General features: G+C 42.9%; 3 protein-coding genes across 4 annotated transcripts in view; 1 reads left to right on the top strand and 2 right to left on the bottom strand.

Moving 5' to 3' along the window:
- LOC142996923 (3',5'-cyclic-AMP phosphodiesterase 4C-like) overlaps nucleotides 1-3,150 on the top strand; it is a 6,445-nt gene extending 3,295 nt beyond the window's left edge. The window contains exons 12-17 of the mRNA XM_076148049.1: nucleotides 1-39; nucleotides 607-729; nucleotides 824-1,006; nucleotides 1,849-2,045; nucleotides 2,520-2,748; nucleotides 2,899-3,150. The exon at nucleotides 1-39 is cut by the window's left edge and continues 116 nt beyond it. Of these exons, the coding sequence (XP_076004164.1) occupies nucleotides 1-39; nucleotides 607-729; nucleotides 824-1,006; nucleotides 1,849-2,045; nucleotides 2,520-2,748; nucleotides 2,899-3,150 (1,023 nt within the window). The remainder of the gene's footprint in view (nucleotides 40-606; nucleotides 730-823; nucleotides 1,007-1,848; nucleotides 2,046-2,519; nucleotides 2,749-2,898) is intronic.
- Nucleotides 3,151-5,591: 2,441 nt separating this feature from the next.
- On the bottom strand, nucleotides 5,592-12,628 carry LOC142996788 (ADP-ribosylation factor-binding protein GGA2-like). Of its 2 annotated transcripts, none has more exons than XM_076147874.1 (16): nucleotides 12,454-12,628; nucleotides 11,087-11,171; nucleotides 10,071-10,146; nucleotides 9,513-9,611; nucleotides 9,165-9,288; nucleotides 8,946-9,046; nucleotides 8,756-8,836; nucleotides 8,526-8,663; nucleotides 7,793-8,006; nucleotides 7,449-7,655; nucleotides 7,296-7,369; nucleotides 7,094-7,206; nucleotides 6,821-6,972; nucleotides 6,541-6,710; nucleotides 5,929-6,039; nucleotides 5,592-5,833 (listed from the first exon to the last, which is right to left on the bottom strand). In XM_076147874.1, the coding sequence occupies exons 1-16, from the start codon at nucleotides 12,494-12,496 to the stop codon at nucleotides 5,723-5,725; spliced, it is 1,899 nt and encodes a 632-aa protein (XP_076003989.1). In that variant the 5' UTR covers nucleotides 12,497-12,628; the 3' UTR covers nucleotides 5,592-5,722. The 2 variants fall into 2 exon arrangements, with proteins under 2 accessions (XP_076003989.1, XP_076003990.1); XM_076147875.1 differs by having other exon boundaries at nucleotides 7,094-7,170; nucleotides 12,454-12,627.
- A 429-nt stretch (nucleotides 12,629-13,057) lies between these two features.
- Nucleotides 13,058-18,497, bottom strand: ears2 (glutamyl-tRNA synthetase 2, mitochondrial). The gene is made up of 10 exons (XM_076147876.1): nucleotides 18,024-18,497; nucleotides 17,462-17,617; nucleotides 17,023-17,212; nucleotides 16,745-16,895; nucleotides 16,088-16,409; nucleotides 15,812-15,920; nucleotides 15,507-15,642; nucleotides 15,036-15,166; nucleotides 14,789-14,924; nucleotides 13,058-13,866 (listed from the first exon to the last, which is right to left on the bottom strand). Exons 1-10 carry the CDS (start codon nucleotides 18,211-18,213, stop codon nucleotides 13,771-13,773), a joined length of 1,617 nt encoding a protein of 538 aa, XP_076003991.1. The 5' UTR covers nucleotides 18,214-18,497; the 3' UTR covers nucleotides 13,058-13,770.
- Nucleotides 18,498-21,566: the final 3,069 nt, after the last annotated feature.

Below are 21,566 nucleotides of genomic sequence, written 5' to 3'. Positions count from 1 at the left end.
CGACAGCGACAGAGTCTTCGCAAGCTTGTCATTGATATGGTCAGCAAAACATTAAAAATGTGAAAAAGATACACAGCATTTTCAACATTGCAGTCAATACAATACAACTTCTCTCTGAGTATTAACAATAATGTACTGAAGTTATATTAATATGGAAATTGCACTTTTTCATTGTCTACATATTTCTTGAGCTCATCCATACATTTGCGTTTGATACATACACATATAAAACATAATTTTATCAACAGACCTGCTGTTCTAAAACAATCACAGAAGATTTAGCAGAAACATACTGAGACAGAACACACATGTGAAACTGGTTCTCCGCTCTATGAAGCTCTATTTTTGGATCGCTATTATTTCCACCAGGCTAACATGCCCAAGGTGTGTGCAGGGACAGTTATTACCCCCCTACCTATCCCTTCCATTTGGACCACCTGGGTTGTGGTCTTTATTTTTTACAGAACCTGGAAGTCCCCTTTATCATCCTTTTCTGTTAATTGCAATAATTTATATTATAGAGCCATCAAAAGAGTAATAGGTAAGTAAATGAAAAACATTGGGCAATAGGAGTGTATTTTGTTGTTAACTTCTCGCTCTTTGTAGGTTTTGGCGACAGACATGTCCAAACACATGACCCTCATGGCTGATCTGAAGACCATGGTGGAGACGAAGAAGGTGACCAGCTCTGGCGTGTTGCTCCTGGACCACTACACAGAAAGAATACAGGTAACTTGTCGTGTTTACATGCTGATATGGATGCAGACAACCATTCAAAAGCAAAGATGGAGATGAAGATGAAGTGTGTGTGATTTGTGTGTAGGTGCTGAGGAACATGGTGCACTGTGCAGACCTGAGCAACCCCACCAAGGCTTTGCCGCTGTACAGGCAGTGGACGGAGAGGATCATGGAGGAGTTCTTCCGACAGGGTGACAAGGAGCGGGAGAGAGGCATGGAGATCAGCGCCATGTGTGACAAACACACAGCGTCTGTAGAGAAGAGCCAGGTAATGTGTGTGTCACCCACAGCAACAAAGCAGAACTATTTCAAGTGAAATTATGGCGATTGGCTCAAAAATGACTTAAGCACCTAAACTTTGTCAGTGAGTGATACTTTAGGTTCTTATCGGGTTTATTTTGTTTTTGTTTTTTTTTTAGTTTCATTTTTGAAAAGGTCAAGAGGTAAAAAAACAGAGATGCAAAACGTTAAAGTATTGTATCTCAAAATGGATCTGTGGGCGGCCCAGCGTGCACGGCAGATAAAATAAAACCAGAACGGTGGAATATTTTTAGTTGCATTAGTCACAAATGTTGTACAATTATGTAATTTGAAAAGAAGACACACTGCCAAACACACATCACAAGAAGGGCTGCAACAGCGCCCTCTAGTCAAAAACACAACTTTGCTCTTGTCCATGTAAAGTCGGACCTTTACTACCTTTACAAGCACATTCACTTGACAGCAGCATCCTTTCTTCATTTAGAGTAAATCCATCACTGAAAATACACACGCCACTGATTAAGACTTTGAATCAGCATCGTCTCACACTTCTGTCTAGATTGACGTGTTAATGTACAGCAATGACAGCAATATGATCAATATCTGGATCAGAACCAAATTATATATGTTGATGGGAAATTTTGATAAAGTCCCTTAGCAGAGGTAAAAAATGATTCAAAGAAACATGAAGATCTTTAGTAAAATGTTTTGTAATGCATGGATAATGTGTTTTCGTTATTGTTCATAAATGTAAATTAAACAGCATTACATTTATTTCAGTTGCCATGGTTTTAAAACGTCACCTTTCTAAACGACTTGATATTTACTCTTTGCTTTCATCCTTTCAAGGTGGGATTCATTGATTACATCGTCCACCCACTGTGGGAGACGTGGGCTGACCTGGTCCACCCAGACGCCCAGGAGCTGTTGGACACCCTGGAGGAGAACAGGGAGTGGTACCTGAACACTATGCCCCAGTCTCCCTCGCCTCCCCCGGACAGACACCTCCAGCAAGACCGCTTCCAGTTTGAACTCACCTTGGAAGACTTGGAACACAATAACCACAATCACATACATCTGGGAAACAGTGTGGGCGGTGGGAGGACAGGACTGAAAGCCTTTGGGGACGGAAACACCGGAGACAGAATACAGAGCGAGCAAGAAGAGCCGAGCAGTGAAGAGCAGAATGATATAGAGACAAAGAGAGAGGATGAGGAGAATCACAACAGCGAACATAATGGCGTCCGCGATGAGGGGGAGGAAGAGGCTGGAGAAAGGGATGTAGAAGTAGAAGAGGAGGAAGTGCAGGAGAATGCGGAGGAAGACAAGGATGGAGAGAGCCATATAGGACAAGATGAAACGGCAGAGGAAGAGGAAACGAATGCGGGGGTGCAGGAACACGACACGGAGCAATGTGATGAGATAGCGGAGGAGATAAAGGGAGAGGAGAACGAGGAAGTGGGAGACGAAGATGGAGAACAGGAGCGGGGAGAGGGTGAGGAACACGAGGGGGATGAAGGAGAGGGGTGTGAAGGTGGTGAAAATGAGGACGAGAAGGCAGAGGAGGGAGAGGAAGAGGAAAGCACAGACCAGGGCGGCGACAGAGAAGAGGACATGGAAAAAGAAGAAGAGGGGGAGATAGAGGTGGAGAAGGAGGAGGACGATGATGAGGAATTGGAAGAAGCAGAAGACGGGGAGGAGGCGGGCGAGGAGCTGTTAGATGAAGAGGACGAGGATGAGGTGGAAGAGGTGAAAGAGGAAAGTTAGTCTAGTTGCAGAGGGTACATGAAGAGCATCAGAGAGGCTGAGAGCAACGTACCTCTGCAGAGGAAGAGGAGGAAGAGATGACAATAAACAGCCCCTCTTCACCCTTCTTCATCTTCTTCACCCTTCTTCCAGATAACGTGCTCGGGCCTCTCGGTGGAAGGCCTTCGTACGCTCGGTGGCGCGACAAACGTCACAGCTCACGGATACTTTGAGACACCAAAACAAAGCCTTGCTGGAGTATTAGCGTACGCCTTCCCAGACAGCTGGATTGTGAAGCCAGAGGTCTTCATCACCGAGCATCTGTACATCCATCACTGCCGTTGGGGACTGGGAATAAAGGGGAAATCTGTTTTGTCAACTTTTTGTAGCTCCCGGGAAACCTAAAAACCTGAAAAACAAACATGCAAATAAGTGTGTGCCTGTTCTGATCTCACAAACTCTTCCTCCGTCCCTTCTACATCTCCCTCCGTCTCAGATGTTTATGAAGGAGACGGAAGATAACAATACGCCGCCGACTCAAAACTATTGTACAACTGTTGAAAGGGTGTTATTGCCTTTTTTGTTTGTCTGAAAAGTAAAATCCAGTCTGGGCTCTGTAGTCTGTCTTATATTTACTATGACCTGTACACACAAACACACACACACACTCGCGTGGAGCAGGATGGTTGTGCACAGTTGCACCTCGGGCCTCTGGAACCTCCTCCTATTCAATGCAATGATGCTGGATTTCCGAAACCCGCCGTCATCCTTTGCAGTGCTGTACTGTAACAATAACGTCCGATTTTTTCTCCCGCCGTACGTGTCGATATTAGATCCTTCCGGAGCGCCGAGTATTCGTCCAATGTCCTACGATGTCCGCATCAGTATCACCACTCAGCAACTGTGAGTGATTCCAGGGTGGATCATGTCAAACGGTCCCACGCTAAGCAATCCACCCTTCCTCTGAGCCGGGGGAGGGGGGGCAACGTGTTCACGAAGCAATGTACTGTGGGACCAGGGGAAAAAGGGTGTGATGGTCTTCCACAAATCCTTTTTTTTTTGGTTTTGTTTTTTGTAAAAATGGTATTTGGCACTTTATCTAACACCCCTGTGACATATATGTACATAATAAACATGTATTTTAATCAGCTGATGTCATACAATAAATATGATTGATCAATGAATTTGAAGTTGCTGTTTGTCGTTAACCCTTCCTGCTATGAATTGGTTTCCTGATACAGACTTTAATGTTGATAATCCCTTTAACTGTTGTGATGTTCTGGTCACTGTGGTTCATGTTTGAGGGTCTGTTGGCTTTTGAATGGCCCTTTATGGAACCCTGTGCTATAGCTGCAGGTTATACACGCTGCAGTACAAGCTAGCCCCTCATGTGGATTCCTTTATTTGGGAGTAACACCTTGTAGTATTCTTTGGATGCTCTTTTTTCTTGCCGTCCCCTGCGTGTCTCCACAACCTTCTCTCCGTGGCTTCACAGCTTCACATTAAAAATACAGTCGTTTTGTGGTAAAATGTCAGGAAAACACTTTCTTGGGCATGGGTGAGCATATTTGTATCTAAATAAATAATAACCTCATGGAGAGAAGCTTTTAGAGGCTGTTCAACATGTTCAGCACAGGGACTATAACACTGCATTCAAGGGCCCTAAGACCTGTTAGCGTACGGCAAAGATGTGTAGGATGCTCCGATCTACAGCTTCAAAACTTCCAGGTCATTTTGATCATTTGTTTTGGTGCCCAAGAGAGAATTTCCCTCCATGTGTAAACAGTAGAGTTGCACTCTATTGTATTGCTATACTGTGCTTGAACATTCGTTGAAGCTTGTGAGTGTATTTTCTGTGGCACATCGGGCAGTTCCAGTGATCTGTGCCCATTTGATTGCTGCCACATGTCAGCCTTCATTTGTTGTGACGGTGTTGTATGTGGCATCGCTGTCAGCAAATCCTTCTGGATCTCAGTCTGCACCAAGAGTTGTAGTGTTCTTGGTGTTGTCAGAAGGGATTTTCCCTTTTAATAAACGGTTTGCTGACTAAGGACCTTAGTGAGACAGGGTTGCCAGGCACTGAACTAGGCATAAAAGTCACTTCATGTTTGGTTCATATTTCTAAGAGTAGTAACAAAATTTGTACCTTTATCCTCCTCTTTCTCAATTGTATTTATTGATTGGTGCATATGGCACAGACAGACATACAGTCATACAGAAATGAAAGGCCTTCAATAAGACATTCACTGGGCTTTAAATCATCCTAAATCCTCTGACAACCCCTGAGTGCAGTGCTGAAATTCTACAGCTTCACAGTGCAGGACACACACCTGGGGAAACACTGGTCTGGTCACATTCCAACACAGTGTCATGACACCTTTAAGAAAACAAACTCAACTTAAGAATCTGTAATAACTTCATAGAAATTACATGTAGGTACAGCAGTCATTTAAATACATAAAAACACATTTGTATCTCAAGGCACTTTGCAAAGATTGGATGTCAAAACTTTACATAGGAAACTATAAATACTCACATTTTCGGCCTCATGGCAACATTCACATGTGTGCACGGCATGCACTGTTTAATCAAACTGTACTGGCATACACTCTAAGGCACAAGGCAGTAAGTAAGTAAACAGCACAAGAATAAATACTTCATCCAACCAATAATCTTCTGAACAAACCAGAACACTGTTGATCTTTGTACTTTTGTATCGGTTAAAACAGTTGACCAACTAGTTTAGACTATTCTTCATATTTATCTGACACATTCTCAGTGTGCACAACTCCAGCGAGCATCAGGGAGGTTTTGAAGCAGAGGATAATGTGTTTTAAGGAAAAACACTGATAATATACTGTACATGATTGATCAGTTTGTTGATGACCTTGTGACCGTTATTTGTAAGTTTAGTCAGAAGTTAGCATTGAGTTTACTTTGGTTCTGCATTCAAAATCCAGGTATGAGGTCTAGCTCTTTACAAGCCGTTCAAAGTGAGCCAGTCAGGGAAGTTGTCTATCTCTCCCATCTCACTCAGTTGCTGGTCTCCATGTCTGAGGGTCAGCTTGAAGCGTAGACGGACCTTTTGCTAAAAAAAAGGAACAAACAAAACAGAGGGAGACTGAGTCAATATTGAGCAGGTTGTGTTCTTTGCTGTCACACAGAGAATGACCCCACACTCACCCTCTGGGGGTTGGCCAGGAGGAGGACCTGAGAGAGGGCAGGTGGAGGCAGCAGAGGGTTGTAAGGATGAAGGTGAGTCCCTGATGCAGACTGGAGTTTCATGGACATGGTCTGCAGTACAGGAATCAAATTAAGAATATTATATAATAACATATATACAGTACACAGAATACAGTTACAGGTGCTGTGTAATGGAAATGAAAGGGTAAATATATAACATACGGCGACAAAAAGGAGGATTAAATGAAAAATGCACACAGGGTCTATGTTTCTGTTCAAATCTAAAGTGGAGCTTAACAAGGAAGTACTTCCACTACTGTTGCTGAGTACAGAGGACAACCAGGTCAGGCCCGTGTGGAACATGAAACATTAAATGCTATTAGATGAGATCAGTTCTTATGGAAATTAATCCCAGTAACAAAACATTTACTCTGGTGAAAGCATCAGTCACATCCTGAACTATGTAAACTTAATCCTCTAACTCAAACACACATCAGAGAGTTCCGAATGAAGTAAACACACATTTGAACAGCTTCAGTTCCAGTTGGTTGCCAAACGGATGCCTTTCAAAATAAGATGCATATTTCAATGATGTATCTGGACTGAGGTTACCTTTGGAACCGCAGCTTGAAACAGGAAGTCCTTCACAGAGAAGGCAGAAGTGTTCACTGTGGAAATGACCATCACAGCAGCACTGGGGTGTCCAGCTGGAGAGTCTTTGGCAAAATGGAGAGAGACGTGAACACCGCCCTCATCGTACAGAGTGATCGGCTCCAGCTGACCTGCAGAAACAACAAATAGCAGCTGTAGGGCTTCACATTCTGGAGGACTTTCATAGCAAAACTAGATTTTCCAGAAGAGAAACTAAATGAAAACGGAATTAAGGACATACTGGGTCTGATTTCCTCCATTGGAACAAAGATGTGTGTTAGGGACTGTGGGGGACACACACTCTCCTCCATCTTCACCACAGACCCAGACACTTCAGTTGGTTGTGTGTGTGACCCAGAGGGTGCTGTGAATTGTTGATTTTGGGAGAGCGACCTAATAGGAGAAGACAGTTTAAGATTAAGATGAATGTAAATTATTTTTCAGCTCTAAATGTAACATCGCCCAACTGTCTAAATACTGATTCTGCCTCCTTTTCTTTTCTTAGCATCCTTACCATGTGTGAGTTCCATTAAAGGAAGTCCTGCTGCCTGCACACCCACGGGCTCTCAGCAAAGGGCCACTGCCTCCACCCTGCAGAGAATTCATCATTTGAACGTCTGCATTCATCTGAGGAAAAGGATGTCTTACGTTTGAAACTCTTCCCAAGAGAACATATAGAAAAAAGCTTTCTCCTTCATCCCATATTCACTGCTCACCTGTATTAGTTTGTCATAGTAAGACTTTGGAGTTTCGAGGGTTTGGCGGCATTTTGTGACTCTATTTTCTAACTCTGAAATAACAAGTAGCATTGTTGTTACATTGGAGAACAGAGAATAAGTGAGAATTAGTTACAAAATGGGGGGAACTACCGTGCTCCTGGTTTGCTGCTGGGCGGAAGCTGCTTTCCAAATTAGACGTTGGCGGAGAGAGAGTAGAGGGAGGCAGCGTTGGAGTGGAAGGGAGGGGCGAAGTGTCTGAGGGAAGAGGCGAATCGGCCTTTCTGTGAGTCCGTGGAGAGTCCAGTGCTGACAGGTCGATGAGGTGGTAGCTCTTAATCTCTCTTGGACTTGTGGGAGCTGCAGGAATAAGAGGGAACATCACAGAGGATTAAACACTACCAACGCAAGAAAACAGCCGAGCGGAGCTGACAAACGACTCAGGGTCAAGCTTCTCTCCACAGACTCACGTGACAGAGAGGCATTTGCTCACCTACCTTTATTTTCAGCCCCCACTTCCTCTTCACTTCTACTTCTTCCTTGCCCGCCATTACACTCCGTCCTCCCCACCTTGCCTTTGTAGGTATTTACTACCAGTGTGAGCTCGTCGTTGGCTGCCAGGATCTCTGCCAGAGCTGAATCATCATCCATGGTGTCGCTGGCCAGGCGGAACAGGCTGGGCCTCAGCCGATCGCAGCGCTCGTACGAGGCCTGCAGTTTGGGCAGAGGAAGGATCAAATCTGGGCTGGCAGCTCCTTACGGTATAATCACACCTCCGCACAAACACTCCCTCGCTGTGGATGGAAAACACTGGTGGCTTTGAGTAAATATCTGTTAGTGAGCAGCTACACAAGCAGCACTCGCCAATAACACAACAATACTGACAATGTTCTCTTTTTGTTTCGCAGGGATCGTTAAATAGGATATTTTTTTAATTTATATCCTTTGTGATAAAATAAAATAAAATAAAATAAAATAAAATAAAATAAAATAAATGGTGTTAACATCATTATCTTAACAACAACAAACAAATACAAGCTTTATGGTAAGGTTGTTGCATTGGATTGTACTATGCAGCACAGGTGTGTGTGTGTGTGTGTGTGTGTGTTGAGGGTGGCCATTGAGTCATGGGTCATTGAGGGTCATGGGTCTAGTCCCACTATTTTAAGGCCAATCCTGGTTTTAAGAAAATCCCCTGAAAGCTGGTTGACTTTGTATCATGTGCAGTACCTTCAGGTCATCACTGGGCTGTAGGGGGGCTTCAGTGAGTGTGTGCTGGTCAATTAGATCTTTGAGCTGCTTGGTGCTGCTGTGCACCTCCTGCAGAGTAGATAAACGCTTCGACACTCTCTCTGCTTTCTCCTGCTCCTAAAACACACACACACACGCACAAATTAAAAACCAAGTTGAATAATATGAGGATGAGGATGAGCACTACACAACTATATGCAGTATCCCACCTCTTTCATGGTGCTTTTAATGAGTCTGTTGGCAGTTTCCAGGTCTTCGGGACGGGCACTTTTCAGTAACTTTGCTAACAACTGACGAAACAAAATCACACATTACAAACACAAAATACAACACACTTTTCTTTGCATACATTGCATACGAACAGATGATGATTTCAAACACACACACACACACACACACCTTGGCCTTTTCCTCCTGGTCAAATACAGATTCTGTGAGTCTTTGTGGGGGAGGAGGCCTTTTAACAGTGTCGGGCAGTTTGGGATCCTTCTGGACCACACCTGAAACAGCAAGAGGCCAAAGAGCAGTGAGGACAAATTCACTGCTACCACATCCTTAAATGTATGTGGAATAATACAAATACTGTATATCAAGTACCAGCAAGTGCCATATCCAAACCTTGTTTCTTCAGCATGCCGTAGGCTTCTTGAATCTTGGGCTCCTCTTTAAGCCAGAGCGTCCATCCATAGAGGATCTCTGTCACTCTGTCTTTCACCTTCTCAGGAGTCCACTGGCCCAGGTACTGCTCAAACAATCAGTGTCTACATCAGTCATTCTGTTTGACCCTACAGCTTTAAAGGGAAGGTCATTGTGTATGTAGTGCAGCAATAGTTACATAATTAATTACATCTGACATCTTAAATCAGCGATGAAATGGCTTTTTAATGATCATTTCAACGTTTCTTATAAAGTTGGACTGAATTGAACGATGAAAGAACAGCTAACTATATATTATTTTGGTGGTACCTTTGGTGTGATGACTTTGATGAGCTCATTGAGAAAGCGAAACTTTGCTGCCTCACTGTGGAACCTCTTCCCACAGTTGTTCATACAGGCCTCCAGAACCTACACAGCACAGAATCAGAACAAACCACTGTGAGCCGGAGGATTCTTAAGATTTCTCGGTTATTATTTAGCTTTGTTCTTACTCAGCACACAAGAAACTGCTCAGATTTGTCACAGCATGCTCTTGGTTAAAACTCTTTAGGTGTCACATGACCTGAGAGCCATGAAGCTTGACGAGCTTCTCTAAAGCCCATTTTAAATAACAAACAAACCCTCTGTTGCTGTATCAGATTTTAATTCTTGTCATGTCCCTCATGTCATTCGGGCCATGTGACAACACTTAGTCACACACACAGAGGACACCAGCCCCTTGTGTCGAAACAAAGACATTATTTTCATGAATAGACTGTACCTTTACACCCAGCAAATGCTGAACGTATGCACAAGTCATGGGAAATAATAATATCAATTACAACCATAGCAGCAGAATGTGGAGAAGGATTGACTCTGTGATCTTACAGTGAGGGCCTGCAGAGCTTCTCTTTCCTGTGGTGACTGGATCTTATGGACAAGAAGTGGAATGGCTACCTGTGGGCTGAAACCAGAGGAGGAACAATGCAATCATTAATGTGAACAACGGAATTCAACATTATAATGAATCAATGTAAATGGGACAGGAACAGGTTAAGGGGGGAAGTGATGCTCTAGAGTTCCCTCTCACTGTGATGTAATGGTGTAATTGACCAAACTGCGATTGCGGCGACACGACATGGCAGTGAGGCAAGTCTTACTCACAAGCCACGGTGGTGTAAAGCTGTTTTCTGCACATCCCTTAGTTTTGTAATGCTTTCCTAAAATAGAGCTGATAAGTGTCGTTTGGTTGGAAGGGGTCAACGGTCATCTGTTTGAACCGGCAAATGACATGACAGCAGAGAAAACAGCAGAGTGGTTGGTAGAGTATTTCCAGAAATAACTCTCCATCATTTGAAAAGCTGATACTAATCCCCTCAGTAACTTGTGTAAATATTTACAGACATGATTATCTTCCATATTTGTTGAAGGGTTTGCTTGTTATTTGTCACAAACAGGAAGGCAGGCAGGTTACCAGGCTGGTCCAACCAAAAATGGGAATGATAATAAGCAGGGCTGAACACATGATGCTTTTTGTGTCATTTTTTTCAAATGTGCTATTATGTTGTAAACAATCAAATACATGTTTGATTAGTTCAGAAGATAAATATTTGTTGGATTGCGGTGAAAAAAAAGATTCTCAGAAAATTTGATCAGAAAACACAGCATATTATAAAAGCTAAATAAGAATTAATGGTTGCATGTTTAATTATGCATGCAACTAATTTTTAAAAAAAAAGTGAAAACTAAGGGAATAAAGTCACTCCAAGAAGCAAGTGGCCTCATTTAGAAACATGAATATGCCTCAAAGCCTGAGGCCAATTTGGAAAAATACAATGGATCACATGAGAGCTGAATAATCGATTGAATCAAAAACTTCTGTAAACAAGCTGTGATCTCCTCACCCATCAATCTCTTGGTTGACCAGCTGATAGAAGCCCTGGATGCAGTCCCATCTGTCCTCCTGGTTAGCTGGGTCTGTGGCCTGGTCTAAGACATGCAAATATAAGCAGGAAAGTATGAACGCCATGGACGAGCGTGAAAGAGGAAGTGAAAATAACAGTAAAATAAAAGTAAGTTTAAACTTTGATGAAAACCAAAGAAGACTTGTCCGTGTTTTAGTGAGTATAACAGACAGACACATACAACAGCTCTGCTATAAACTCCACATGTGAGACGCTGATACTGTTCAGCGTGAGTCGACAGTGTGAAAGAGGTGTTGATCCAGTTGTATGGTAATGATGGAGGCTGATGGTGGTGGTGTTATATTGGATTATTTTGAGAGTTACTTCTTATATTCTGCCTTCTGGTGTCTGTATATGAGGCGGGACAGAATATTACCAAAGCCCCCCATGTCATCACAGGTTTCAGCAATGGGACCACATGTTACTACAACAGATTCTTCCCCATCCTGTCAAATGATGGGGAGATTTTCCACCAAATTTGGACACAGTATACTTCATTCATTCATCAGACATAGCACTTTTTGAAGAATGAGTCATGCACACACAATTTGGCAGCTGATTATAGCAAAAGGGTAGAATGATTAGCAAAGACACACCAGATCTTACCTTTGGCTTGGTACATACATACATACATACATACGTGCACACACACGCGCACGCACACACACACAGAGTAATCGTAAACATTTTGGAGGAGATCCTAAAAATGTAGTGAGGAGCACATGGCAGAGATGAGGTCAGTGTGGATGCATGCTGTATACACACAATGAATCCAGGGGAGAAGACATTAGATTCTATGATTTGTGGTTCAATAGACGTAACACTCAAAAGTAGCTTTTACAGCGCCACCATTCGGCTGACCATTACCAAAATATAACGTATTCTTCCCTGGATCATTCCCAGCCTGCACATTAAGTTTCAATGGAACCCGACCATAACTTTATGAGATATCGTGCAAACAAACAAACAAATACGACCGAGTTGTTGTGTGCAGATAGTTATTTTGTCCCCAGCTGAAGGCTTAGGTACATCCTGTCTATGGCGCGTTACGGGGGTGTACCTAATAAACTGACCGCAGACATGAAGAACGCAGCAGCCAGCAGCTCACTTCCTCCTCCACCTGAACACTTTCTGCTCACTAACACGCACTTTGTTACCGACATGCCAAAACGTCGACGAGCGTGTCGTGTTGACTGTTGACACATTGGAAAAGCTGCAGCTGAAGCTACAGGAGTTGCGCCGCGGCGAGGAGTCCGTTTGTTTACAAAGCAGAGAAAGTGAACTGGAATGGAGGCTCCTGCACTTACTGAGCCAGGAGTCTAGAGTAGCGGGCTTGTCTCCGGTCGCCATGGTCTCGTCCTCCTCCTGCTCTTGCTGCTGTTGCTGGTGTTGTTGTCGTTGTCTGCTGTGAAGGGAAGCGGAGGTGTCGAAGTGCCTGCTGACATGTGACACTCACACGCAGTCACGCTCCCGTCCAGCCGTCACACAACTCAAACGGGCGCGTCTCCCTACCACGATGACGTATGTGTGTGACAACTGACACACTTCAGAAAAAGTCTTTGATAAAGCAGATTTTATAATGTAAAGACAGCATCTCAGGGTGTAAATGTCACAGTGAATCATTGTCCTGTCTTTACATCAGCACATATATTTAAAAAAAATACTTTAGATACGTCAGTAAAATTAACATCGGCAGGTAAATGCTTTGAGGTCATTACTTTTATCTACTGTTCTAATTGTACTTTTAAGAAAGTCATTTTTGAATAAGAGATATCTCTAGTTGAACTGCTGCAACGCTGCACGAAACACAAGGCCACAATCTAACATTTAAGTCTGAGAACATCATGAAGCACAAATAACTGTTTGTAGTGAATTGAAAAAATAGGACGGTGGTTATAAAAATAAAAATCATTTCATAAATAACACACCATTTGTGTCGTTTATTATATTACATTAGCATATAGAAAATAATGAAAATATGACATGATATATTACATTGTGTATTTTTATACATAATTTATTATTTTGTTTAAAAAAAAATCATTACTTTATCATTCACATTTGCAGCACACTGAATGAGTTTTGGGGCCATTCAGAACAAAGCTTTTAGGCTTAATGGATGCATTTGAGTCAACCTCAAGTTTTGCAGCATCATCAGTGTTCCACACACACTTATTACAAATACTTGTTACAGCAAAGCTGTACAAAGCTGTAAAGTTCATTGAGAGCAGCACACAGCTAGGATACTGGCTCTAACAGTACACACACATAGCAGTGCATGTCAGTCAAATCTAAATGTATGAAAGTAAAAGCACGACAATTTCCAAACAGTACAGGATTTGCATGAAGGAAAAACTGAGGTACTTCCCACTCTTGATTGTTTCCCCTGGGGCTTCAGTCTCAGATTGCTAATAAAAAACCCCACAAGCTTTAAGTTCTATTGATGTAGTTTACAAAACCGTTTGCATCTGTTAGTATCTGTAGTAGGAGGATGCAGTTCATGTATGCGAACAGATCATGTAGCATGTAACCCTCAACATACATCCTTAACAGCAGCGCTCCTCTTCATCATGTTCCCAGCAGCGGGTGAAGGTGAGGCGATATGCCCAAAAGCTGTACAGTCTTTAACCAGTCTGCGAGAGCAAAAGAAGCTTCTGGAGACGAAGGCTGCTCTCCTCGGGCCCCAGAGACACCATTATCTCAGCCACACTGGTACCTTGCTGCAGGTTTGTGTGGAAAAAGGAAAATTGAGTGAAACAGACATTCATTTTCAACCCAGCACACAGCAGATAATAACCTCTGTGAAAGCAGCCAGACATGATTCCCCCTTTCAATACTGCCTCCCTGAATGTCTTCCTGGCTTCTGTGGCGTTTGAGTCATTTTGGGATTTCTTGCTTCAGTCATTACTATAATTTGAAACCATGTGATTTTCCAGGGTTTGCTTCGTCGTGTCACAGGCAGAAATGTAAGAAAACATGCACATCAGCAATAAATCTGATGATTTTACAGGATATAGAGTTTAGATGAGAGATTTTGAGCTGTTTTCAGAGGAGCTGGTGTGTTTTTTTTCAGAAGCCCCTATGACTTCACAAACAGAAGGCTCAGCTAAACAAGCAATCTTTGTTTGACTTCCTAACCCAAAGCACATTCAATGTCACCTCTGTTGGTTTGGGTAGAGATGTGATTTGATTTGCCCTGGAATCATAGCAATGCTTTTGGATTGGAGTGTGGCTATGTTTACATCCACACTGGGATCTATGTCTGGACCGCATTTAAGACAAAAAGGGCAGAGTAAGACACATATAAGGATGGAACTTCACTCTATGTTTATGTTTAAAGAGGAAGCACGGCAGGTGGGGACATGCCTGCAGACAACGCTTACGCCGATGAACAAAATGTGTCGCTGACATGCTGCAGTAAACAATTTGCAATCACATAATCTAGGCTCGTTAATACAAACATCAAGTTAGGGCAATTTACATGGAACAACAAGGGAAATAGATTTGTAAGACGCTTCCATTCGGACAACTTTAAGCTGTTGAGCAAACATGAATGTCTCAAAGCAACCACCACTGTTAATTCCACACTGTGCTGTCTGTATCTTCTGAGGCGTAATAATGTGCATGATGTCATTCCAATACCTGTAGACCACTGAGAGCCAGACGTAAAAGCTTCATCATGTCTTTGTATTGGGTCTGCTTGGTCTGCTTAGCCAGAGCCTTCAGGTCCTTACCCAGACGATCCACCACCAACTTCTCACCTCGCTCTTCTATCAGTCTACACACACACACACACACACACACACAGAGAGAGAAACGTCCTGCCAGCTTAAACACTCTAATGCAAGATATAGCAAAATGTGGTTATGAACCTTTTAATACTACTCACCTCAGCACCAATGAAGCAATGTGCTGGGCCTCTGATGTGATCGCTGCCACCTCCTGGTTGGAGCAGGAAGGACGCACCCAGAGATAAGAATACCTGGGGCTTACGAGCTCTTTCAGGGTAGATATGTGGCCCTGCAGAGTAGCAGAGAGCAGAGAGGACAGGATGAGCAGAAACAAAGCAAAGCTGTGCAGCATATGATCTGTAGGAGTATAAGACTGAACAGCAGGTTATGAGGATACAGGGAAAAAATAGACGTTTGAACCATGGCCAAAAACACATTTTACATTAATTGCGCTTTCACATCCTCTTGTGTATGAAGCGTTCCTTATTTAAGAAGGGTTTGGTTACCAGAGAAACAGCAACTAAATCACTCCTTCTTCATGGAAAGCACCACGATAAAATGAAACCACGTTCACAGTCAAGGCTTCCTTATTAACTATTCTATTTCATTGGAAGCCACGTTATGTTTACCTTGCGGAGATGCAGGACCTGCCTGATATAATCCTCATGGACCTCGGCTGCATAGGCCTCCTGGATTCGTTCCTGCAGATCCTTCAGCAGCAAATGGCACTGATGCTCGTCCTCAATTCGCTGCTGTAGGTGAATTCTGTAGAAATCACGTTGAGCAATGAAACATTAAGTGAGACATGTTGTATAAGTCCGATATCACGTTAACAGATGTACAGACAAACTGAGATAAAGTGAGAGAGACAGACGGGAAGATGGGGAGACAGGGAGACAGATAAGACAGGGAGAGTCACTTAGTTCTGACTTACCGGTTGAACTCTGGCAGCTTTTCTTTGTCTAACAGAGCAGAGTGTGTCGTGATCTTTGAAGGGTTAAACTCCGAGATCAGCTCATCTATCCTTCGACCCGTCCGATTATCTATGAAGCCGCATAAGCACAATACAATATCAACTGTCAGTATATCCCCCAGCTCATCAAAGTGCAGATTTTGAAAGCTGTATTTGAAATGACTGAGTTTGCATGTAAAAGTGTGACTGTCTTTTGCCTCGTCTCTCTACTCTGTGGTCAGTGATGTCATCACTCACTGTTGAATCCGGATCCACAGTTTGTGGTCATATCCAGCAGAGCTTCCGGCAGCACTCCATCCCTTTGGAAGCTTTGAATGAATATATCTCCCTGCCTCTTGGACAGTTTGCTGCCATCTTTGTTCAAAAGAAGCGGCAAGTGTCCGAAGACGGGCGGCTGCCACCCGAGAGCCTGGTACATGAGGAGATGTTTGGAGGTGGAGATGAGCCACTCTGAGCCCCGCAGAACATGGCTGATCTTCATGTTGTGATCATCTACTATGTTAGCCAGATGATAGGTGGGGAATCCGTCTGCTTTTATAACCACAGGGTCTCCCTCTACCTGCAACAGAGAAGGTACCTTATGAAAAGAGAGAAGATGAGGGAAGACAGGAGGGGAGAAACTGCAGATGGTCACCGGAGACAAATAACAGTCACCTTTCACTAATACAAGGATTATGAGAGCCCATGAGCCCGACCGCAGCTCCAGACAACATGTCTAAATCATGTAAATGTGTAAAATGATTGTAATAGACAGCAGTTAGCTTTCTTAGAATGTGTGGATTATCTCTACAACCCAACCCGGATGAAAAGGATCTAGCTGTCTAACCCTGTGCAATCATTCCAGTCCATCACAAGACAAGACATCTGAGTGAGTGCCTAGTAAGCCTGCTTAACCTGGGCCACTTCATGACGAGTCCATCCGAAGATCAGATCCTGAAAAGGCTCCGCCCCTTCCTGTAAACGGAACCTGATGGTGTGTGTGGCCCCTTGAGCCAGCTTGTCCTGTACCTGGTGAGCCTTGAGGTGGCGACACCTGTTGTCATACCTGTTGAGAAAATACATTCAATGCTTCAACTGCAACTCAAAAACACAAACTAGACACTGAACATTTATAAGTTATGTGCAAATGTATGAAATAAGTGTATACACTACAGTATATGTGATCTAGTGACCTTGGAGTCTGTCCAGATCTCAGAGCTGCTTTTTTGAGCAACTCCAATCTCTGCTGGCTGCAGAAGCAGTAGTAGGCGTGTTTACTCTCCACAAGCTGCAGGGCGGCTTGAGTGTACAGGTCAAGTCTCTGAGACTGCATGTACGGACCCACTGGACCCCCTTGGCGAGGACTCTCATCTGGAGGTATACCTGGAAGTGAGGGAGGAGTTAGCGTGTATATGGGCGGGAAGATTGAATACTGTCATTAGGAACGTATTCAAATTCTGCATTGTAACATTCTTTTAAAATGTTTGCAATGTCAGCATTACAACTGTTTGCTTTAAGTATCCAATAATACTGGTTAAGTAGCCCAGTGTCACATGAGATCATTACGTGATTGTGTCCGTTCCCTTCATTAATCAGTGCTCCCAGTCAGTTACTGTGTGTAGTCTCTCTTACCAGCCCACTCCAGCATGTCCTCTATAGACTCTGCTGCTCCTTGTACCAGTCTGCTGGAATCAGTGTCTTCCAGTCGCAGAATAAATGAGCCTCCGTATTTCTTGGCAAAGATGTAATTGTAGAGAGCAGTGCGGAGGCCTCCAAGGTGCAAGAAGCCTGTGACAGAGCAGAGAATCGTTAGATGGGACAGACAAACCTCAAGGAGATGTTTCACTAAAAGAATAAAGAGCAACACAAAGACACTTGGTTGGCATTTTGCCCCTTGCAGCTTTTCTATATAAACAACAGTGACCTCCACATGTACAAGACTCATGGACTTCAAGGTGTCATACAGATCTTGTGCTTGAGTACATTGAATAACATAATGCATGCACAGCTTTGATTTTGAACTGAGTTGTGGTTAAATTCCACGAAACCCCACATGTGAAAGTACGGCAGCCAATGAACGCCATCAGTGTTACCCCCAACACACTGTGTGTGTGTGTGTGTGTGTGTGTGTGTGTGTGTGTGTGTGTGTGTGTGTGTGTGTGTGTGTGTGTGTGTGTGTGTGTGAGGAGCTTACCTGTCGGACTGGGGGCAAACCTCACCCTCACCTCACCACGATCAGTGGAGCAGCATCTGGTACCGGCAGTAGCGTTGAAATGGACTTTAATCCGCGTGTTTCTTCCCGCCGTGGGGCCGTGAAAATACCTCTGAACCACCAAACTGTCCAGGCAACATCTTCCACGCACTCTGAGCCACGGCGACATCATGACGACACGATGCCGTGAAAAACACACGTTCTGCGGGTCAAGACTGCATCAATGTCAGCTGGAGCTTTGCCACTACGTCACAGTCCAGCCCGGTACATGTCTGCGGGATTTAGCAAAACTGCGTTCCGAAACAAGCGAGTCCAGGGGGAAATCGTGCAGATGGAGCTGTTATGGTTCCCCGCGTTATTCAGGTTTCACAATATTTACTTCATAAATGTTCTGTCCATGCCTGTCACAGTCATTTCTTCTTCTTCTGCACCACCGGAACGAACGACAGAGTGGATATCCCCCTTTACTGCCACCTACCGGAGAAGATGGACATAACTTTGTCGGCTTCTTTTAACTTCGAACAAAAAAGTAAGTAAAGTAAAGACACAAAGAAATCCATACGCTGAAATTGTTCACAAGTGAATGGAATGGAATGGAATGTCAAGAGACAGTATATAAATCCAGTAAAGACGTAGCAATAGTGGTACCAACAGTGGTAGTAAAAGTACTACTTGTCTTATCAGCCGTAGCTGTGGCAGAAGAAGCAGTATTAGTCGTACCAGCATTCGTTTTAATGATAGTATTTGTAGGATCCAAAGTAGAAGTTGTTTCAATTGTTTTCTTAGCATTACTGTTTGCTGTTGATTAATATTTGATTTAACTATGTACATTCGCCCGTTAGTGAGTCATCCTCTGCACTAAAGACATTGCTTTTACTACTTTTAACACTGCTCCCTACTGTTAGATAAGGTGCAAGCACTCATAAGTCACAGGTGAAGCAGGAAACAGCGCTCCCTACTGTACTGCTCTCTGCCCTCCACTAGGTAGCACACTTAGTTCAAAAAAAGGTGTCAGACGCTCAGCTCCTACATCATGTTGACAAAAGTTAAAAGGCGGATGAGCAAAAAAGAGAAACACTGGTGTACAGAATGCAGTACAGTCATTACAGTACATTTATTTCATTCAAAAATGTAAAATATAAAAAAATATTGACGCAAAAGTCAAGTGGATTGGTAAAACAGGTTCAGCAACTAGTTGCAGCAATTTATTGAAGGCTTGTTTTATGAGTTAGCTTGTTCTGTCTTTTGAGCTCAGCGCTTCAACACAGATTTCTCCTCATGTACTGATTAATGTTTGTTTGTGCATGCTTTACTTGATTTGAATGGCACGTGGACAGAGGGGAAATTGAAGTGTTGAAGAGGTAGCTGGAGAAAGACTGGAATGAGCTGATGGACTATTAAGTTAACTACTTTTACTGTCAATCATTCTTGAAAGGAAACTGGAAAGTAATAGCTGGGGGTAAACTGCAGTGGAACTGGTAACTGGAATGTAAAGACACTGTCACTGCCCAAGGTAACAGTCAGAATAACGTGTCGGAAATTCTTAATTACAGGCTGCCAAGCGGTGTGTTGAGACCACATGATAAGGCGCTGTCAGAATGTGGGTGCAGCCTTCACCATCCAATGCCACTGATGAGTAATCAAGAATAATGGAATCTCTGAGGACCAAAATTTAGATGAGGCTGACACAAAGTAAGCATGTGAGATGCAGTCATGTGATGCAGAGCTCCCAACAATGACATGAGAGGAGGAGGATTACAACACAAAAATCTATTTAGCCCTCAGAGCCTCCAGGGCTTAAGCAGTATGTACAATAACCCCTAGACATGAGAGTCATCATCCTGAAAGATACAATAAAACAGGCATGTTTAAAGAAAATGGCACTTGTTTCCGAGAAATACTTGAAATGAGCAAACTGAGAACATGTGAACCTGTTTGCCTGAGTTTATTGCTCTTGCATTGAATAAACTAGCTTCCCTTTGGCCACTTCCCTCCCCACCTTCAATGAAAATGTATACCCTGCTGGCTCTCTTTCCCCTGGAGAAGGCTGTTAGAGCTGGCAGTGAGGGAACACAGGCTGAGGAAGGTAGATGCCAACTCGTTCATTCTCCTGACCTGAAAGAAGAAAAGATAAGAGATATATATCTGCAGTGTGACTGAAGATAAGGTAACAAGTACGCACACCCATATGTCTGTCACCCAGAAAAGGTTAAGAAATAAAGCTCAGTTTGTTTCTCAGTGTATTCTTTCAAATGCAATAGGAGATCTATAGCAATGAAATCAAATGGTTTCACATTTCTCCATACTGTAAATGTTAAAACATAAGTTCGACACAACCTTAACACAGACATAACAAAGTCCTGAAACAACAACAGTAAGTTGTGATGTAATGATGATGTTCGGTGTGACTAACTGTAACATGAGCCTGTATGTTTGACCCAGAGTTCATCCATAAACAATGCTGTGAAGTGGATCTGCAAAACAATGTTTTGTAAGGATCATTAGATTTGTTCATATCAGACAGATTTTTCTTTCAGTCTAAAAAAAAAAAGCTGCGAGCGCTACACAATCCAATCCTAATGTCATTACTTGGATCAGCTCTACTAACAGTCTTCTTCTGACAGCAGAATCATTTCAAAAAAAATATTCAGTGCCCAGTGTGTCATTATGGAGCCAATTATTTTCTTGGCAAGACTCACACTACACATCCCCAGGCAGTGACGATGACAGATTACACAACACAAAACCACATCGTGAGATTCGTCGCAATGCATCCACAACCTCTGTTATGTGACATATTGCCTGTAATGTAGTAATGTATAAGAAAAGGGAACCTCATTCTCTTCTCTATTCACCTACCAAGGTCATTCAAATTCTCAGTCATTCCTTTAAATCAAAACAAAAGCTTCCTTAAGGCATTGTGTTGTGGAAATGCCTAAAGTACAGTAACTTGGTAAATTTGTAGAAGCATGAGAGTCCAAATTGTGTATATTTGTGTGTCTGTAGGTGTGTGTGTGCACTTGTGGACATTAATACGAACGTCACCTGGATTCACAAACCTTGATAGTAAACTTATAGTATATTTTGACTGACAGGCATTTTAAGCTTCTACCTTTTTGTTGAATGGCCCATCTAACAACCACAAAGAGCAGCATATAGAAAGCTCGCACCTTATTGTGGTGTGTACAGACAATAACTAGAAAGGTATGTGGTATCAAATAACCATCAAAGGAGCTGCTTTAATGAGCTTTTTACAATTCTATTATACAAATATAAACCTACTTTAAATATAAAGCATTCTGTGTTCTGTCTGGCTCCTCTGCTGTACGCAAAAAGAAATGTTCAGAGACACAGCTGAATATGAATCAAAGTGTATCATTCTTCTTTTTCTTCCCCAGATTTTCTCCCCCTGTTCTTTCTACAATACATTCACATCACACACAGGAAATGACTTGAAAGAAGGATTAAAAAAAAATCAAAAAATCATTTGCTCTTTTGTACTACTTGTCTGTGTGCCATCATCAT

The sequence above is a fragment of the Genypterus blacodes genome, unplaced genomic scaffold (assembly GCF_046128005.1).
Source record: "Genypterus blacodes isolate CSIRO-AG114 ecotype Tasmania unplaced genomic scaffold, CSIRO-AGI_Gbla_v1 ptg000039l_1, whole genome shotgun sequence".
NCBI lineage: Eukaryota > Metazoa > Chordata > Actinopteri > Ophidiiformes > Ophidiidae > Genypterus > Genypterus blacodes.
Note: the sequence above shows the minus strand (reverse complement) of the source record. Positions and strands in the feature narration are given on the sequence as shown.

Bases quoted from the DNA above. Each gene is read 5' to 3' on its own strand.
- LOC142996788 (XM_076147874.1), bottom strand. From the start codon at position 12,496: ATGGCGACCGGAGACAAGCCCGCTACTCTAGACTCCTGGCTCA. The intron at 9,047-9,164 runs GTTTGGATATGG...TTGCTGTTTCAG, and splicing joins CGGCATGCTGAAGAAACAAG to GTGTGGTCCAGAAGGATCCC. The intron at 8,837-8,945 runs GTGTGTGTGTGT...TTGTTTCGTCAG, and splicing joins ACCAGGAGGAAAAGGCCAAG to TTGTTAGCAAAGTTACTGAA.
- ears2 (XM_076147876.1), bottom strand. From the start codon at position 18,213: ATGATGTCGCCGTGGCTCAGAGTGCGTGGAAGATGTTGCCTGGACAGT. The intron at 17,213-17,461 runs GTAAGAGAGACT...CCTCACTTCCAG, and splicing joins GGACATGCTGGAGTGGGCTG to GTATACCTCCAGATGAGAGT. The intron at 14,925-15,035 runs GTGAGTAGTATT...GTGTGTGTGTAG, and splicing joins ATTGCTTCATTGGTGCTGAG to ACTGATAGAAGAGCGAGGTG.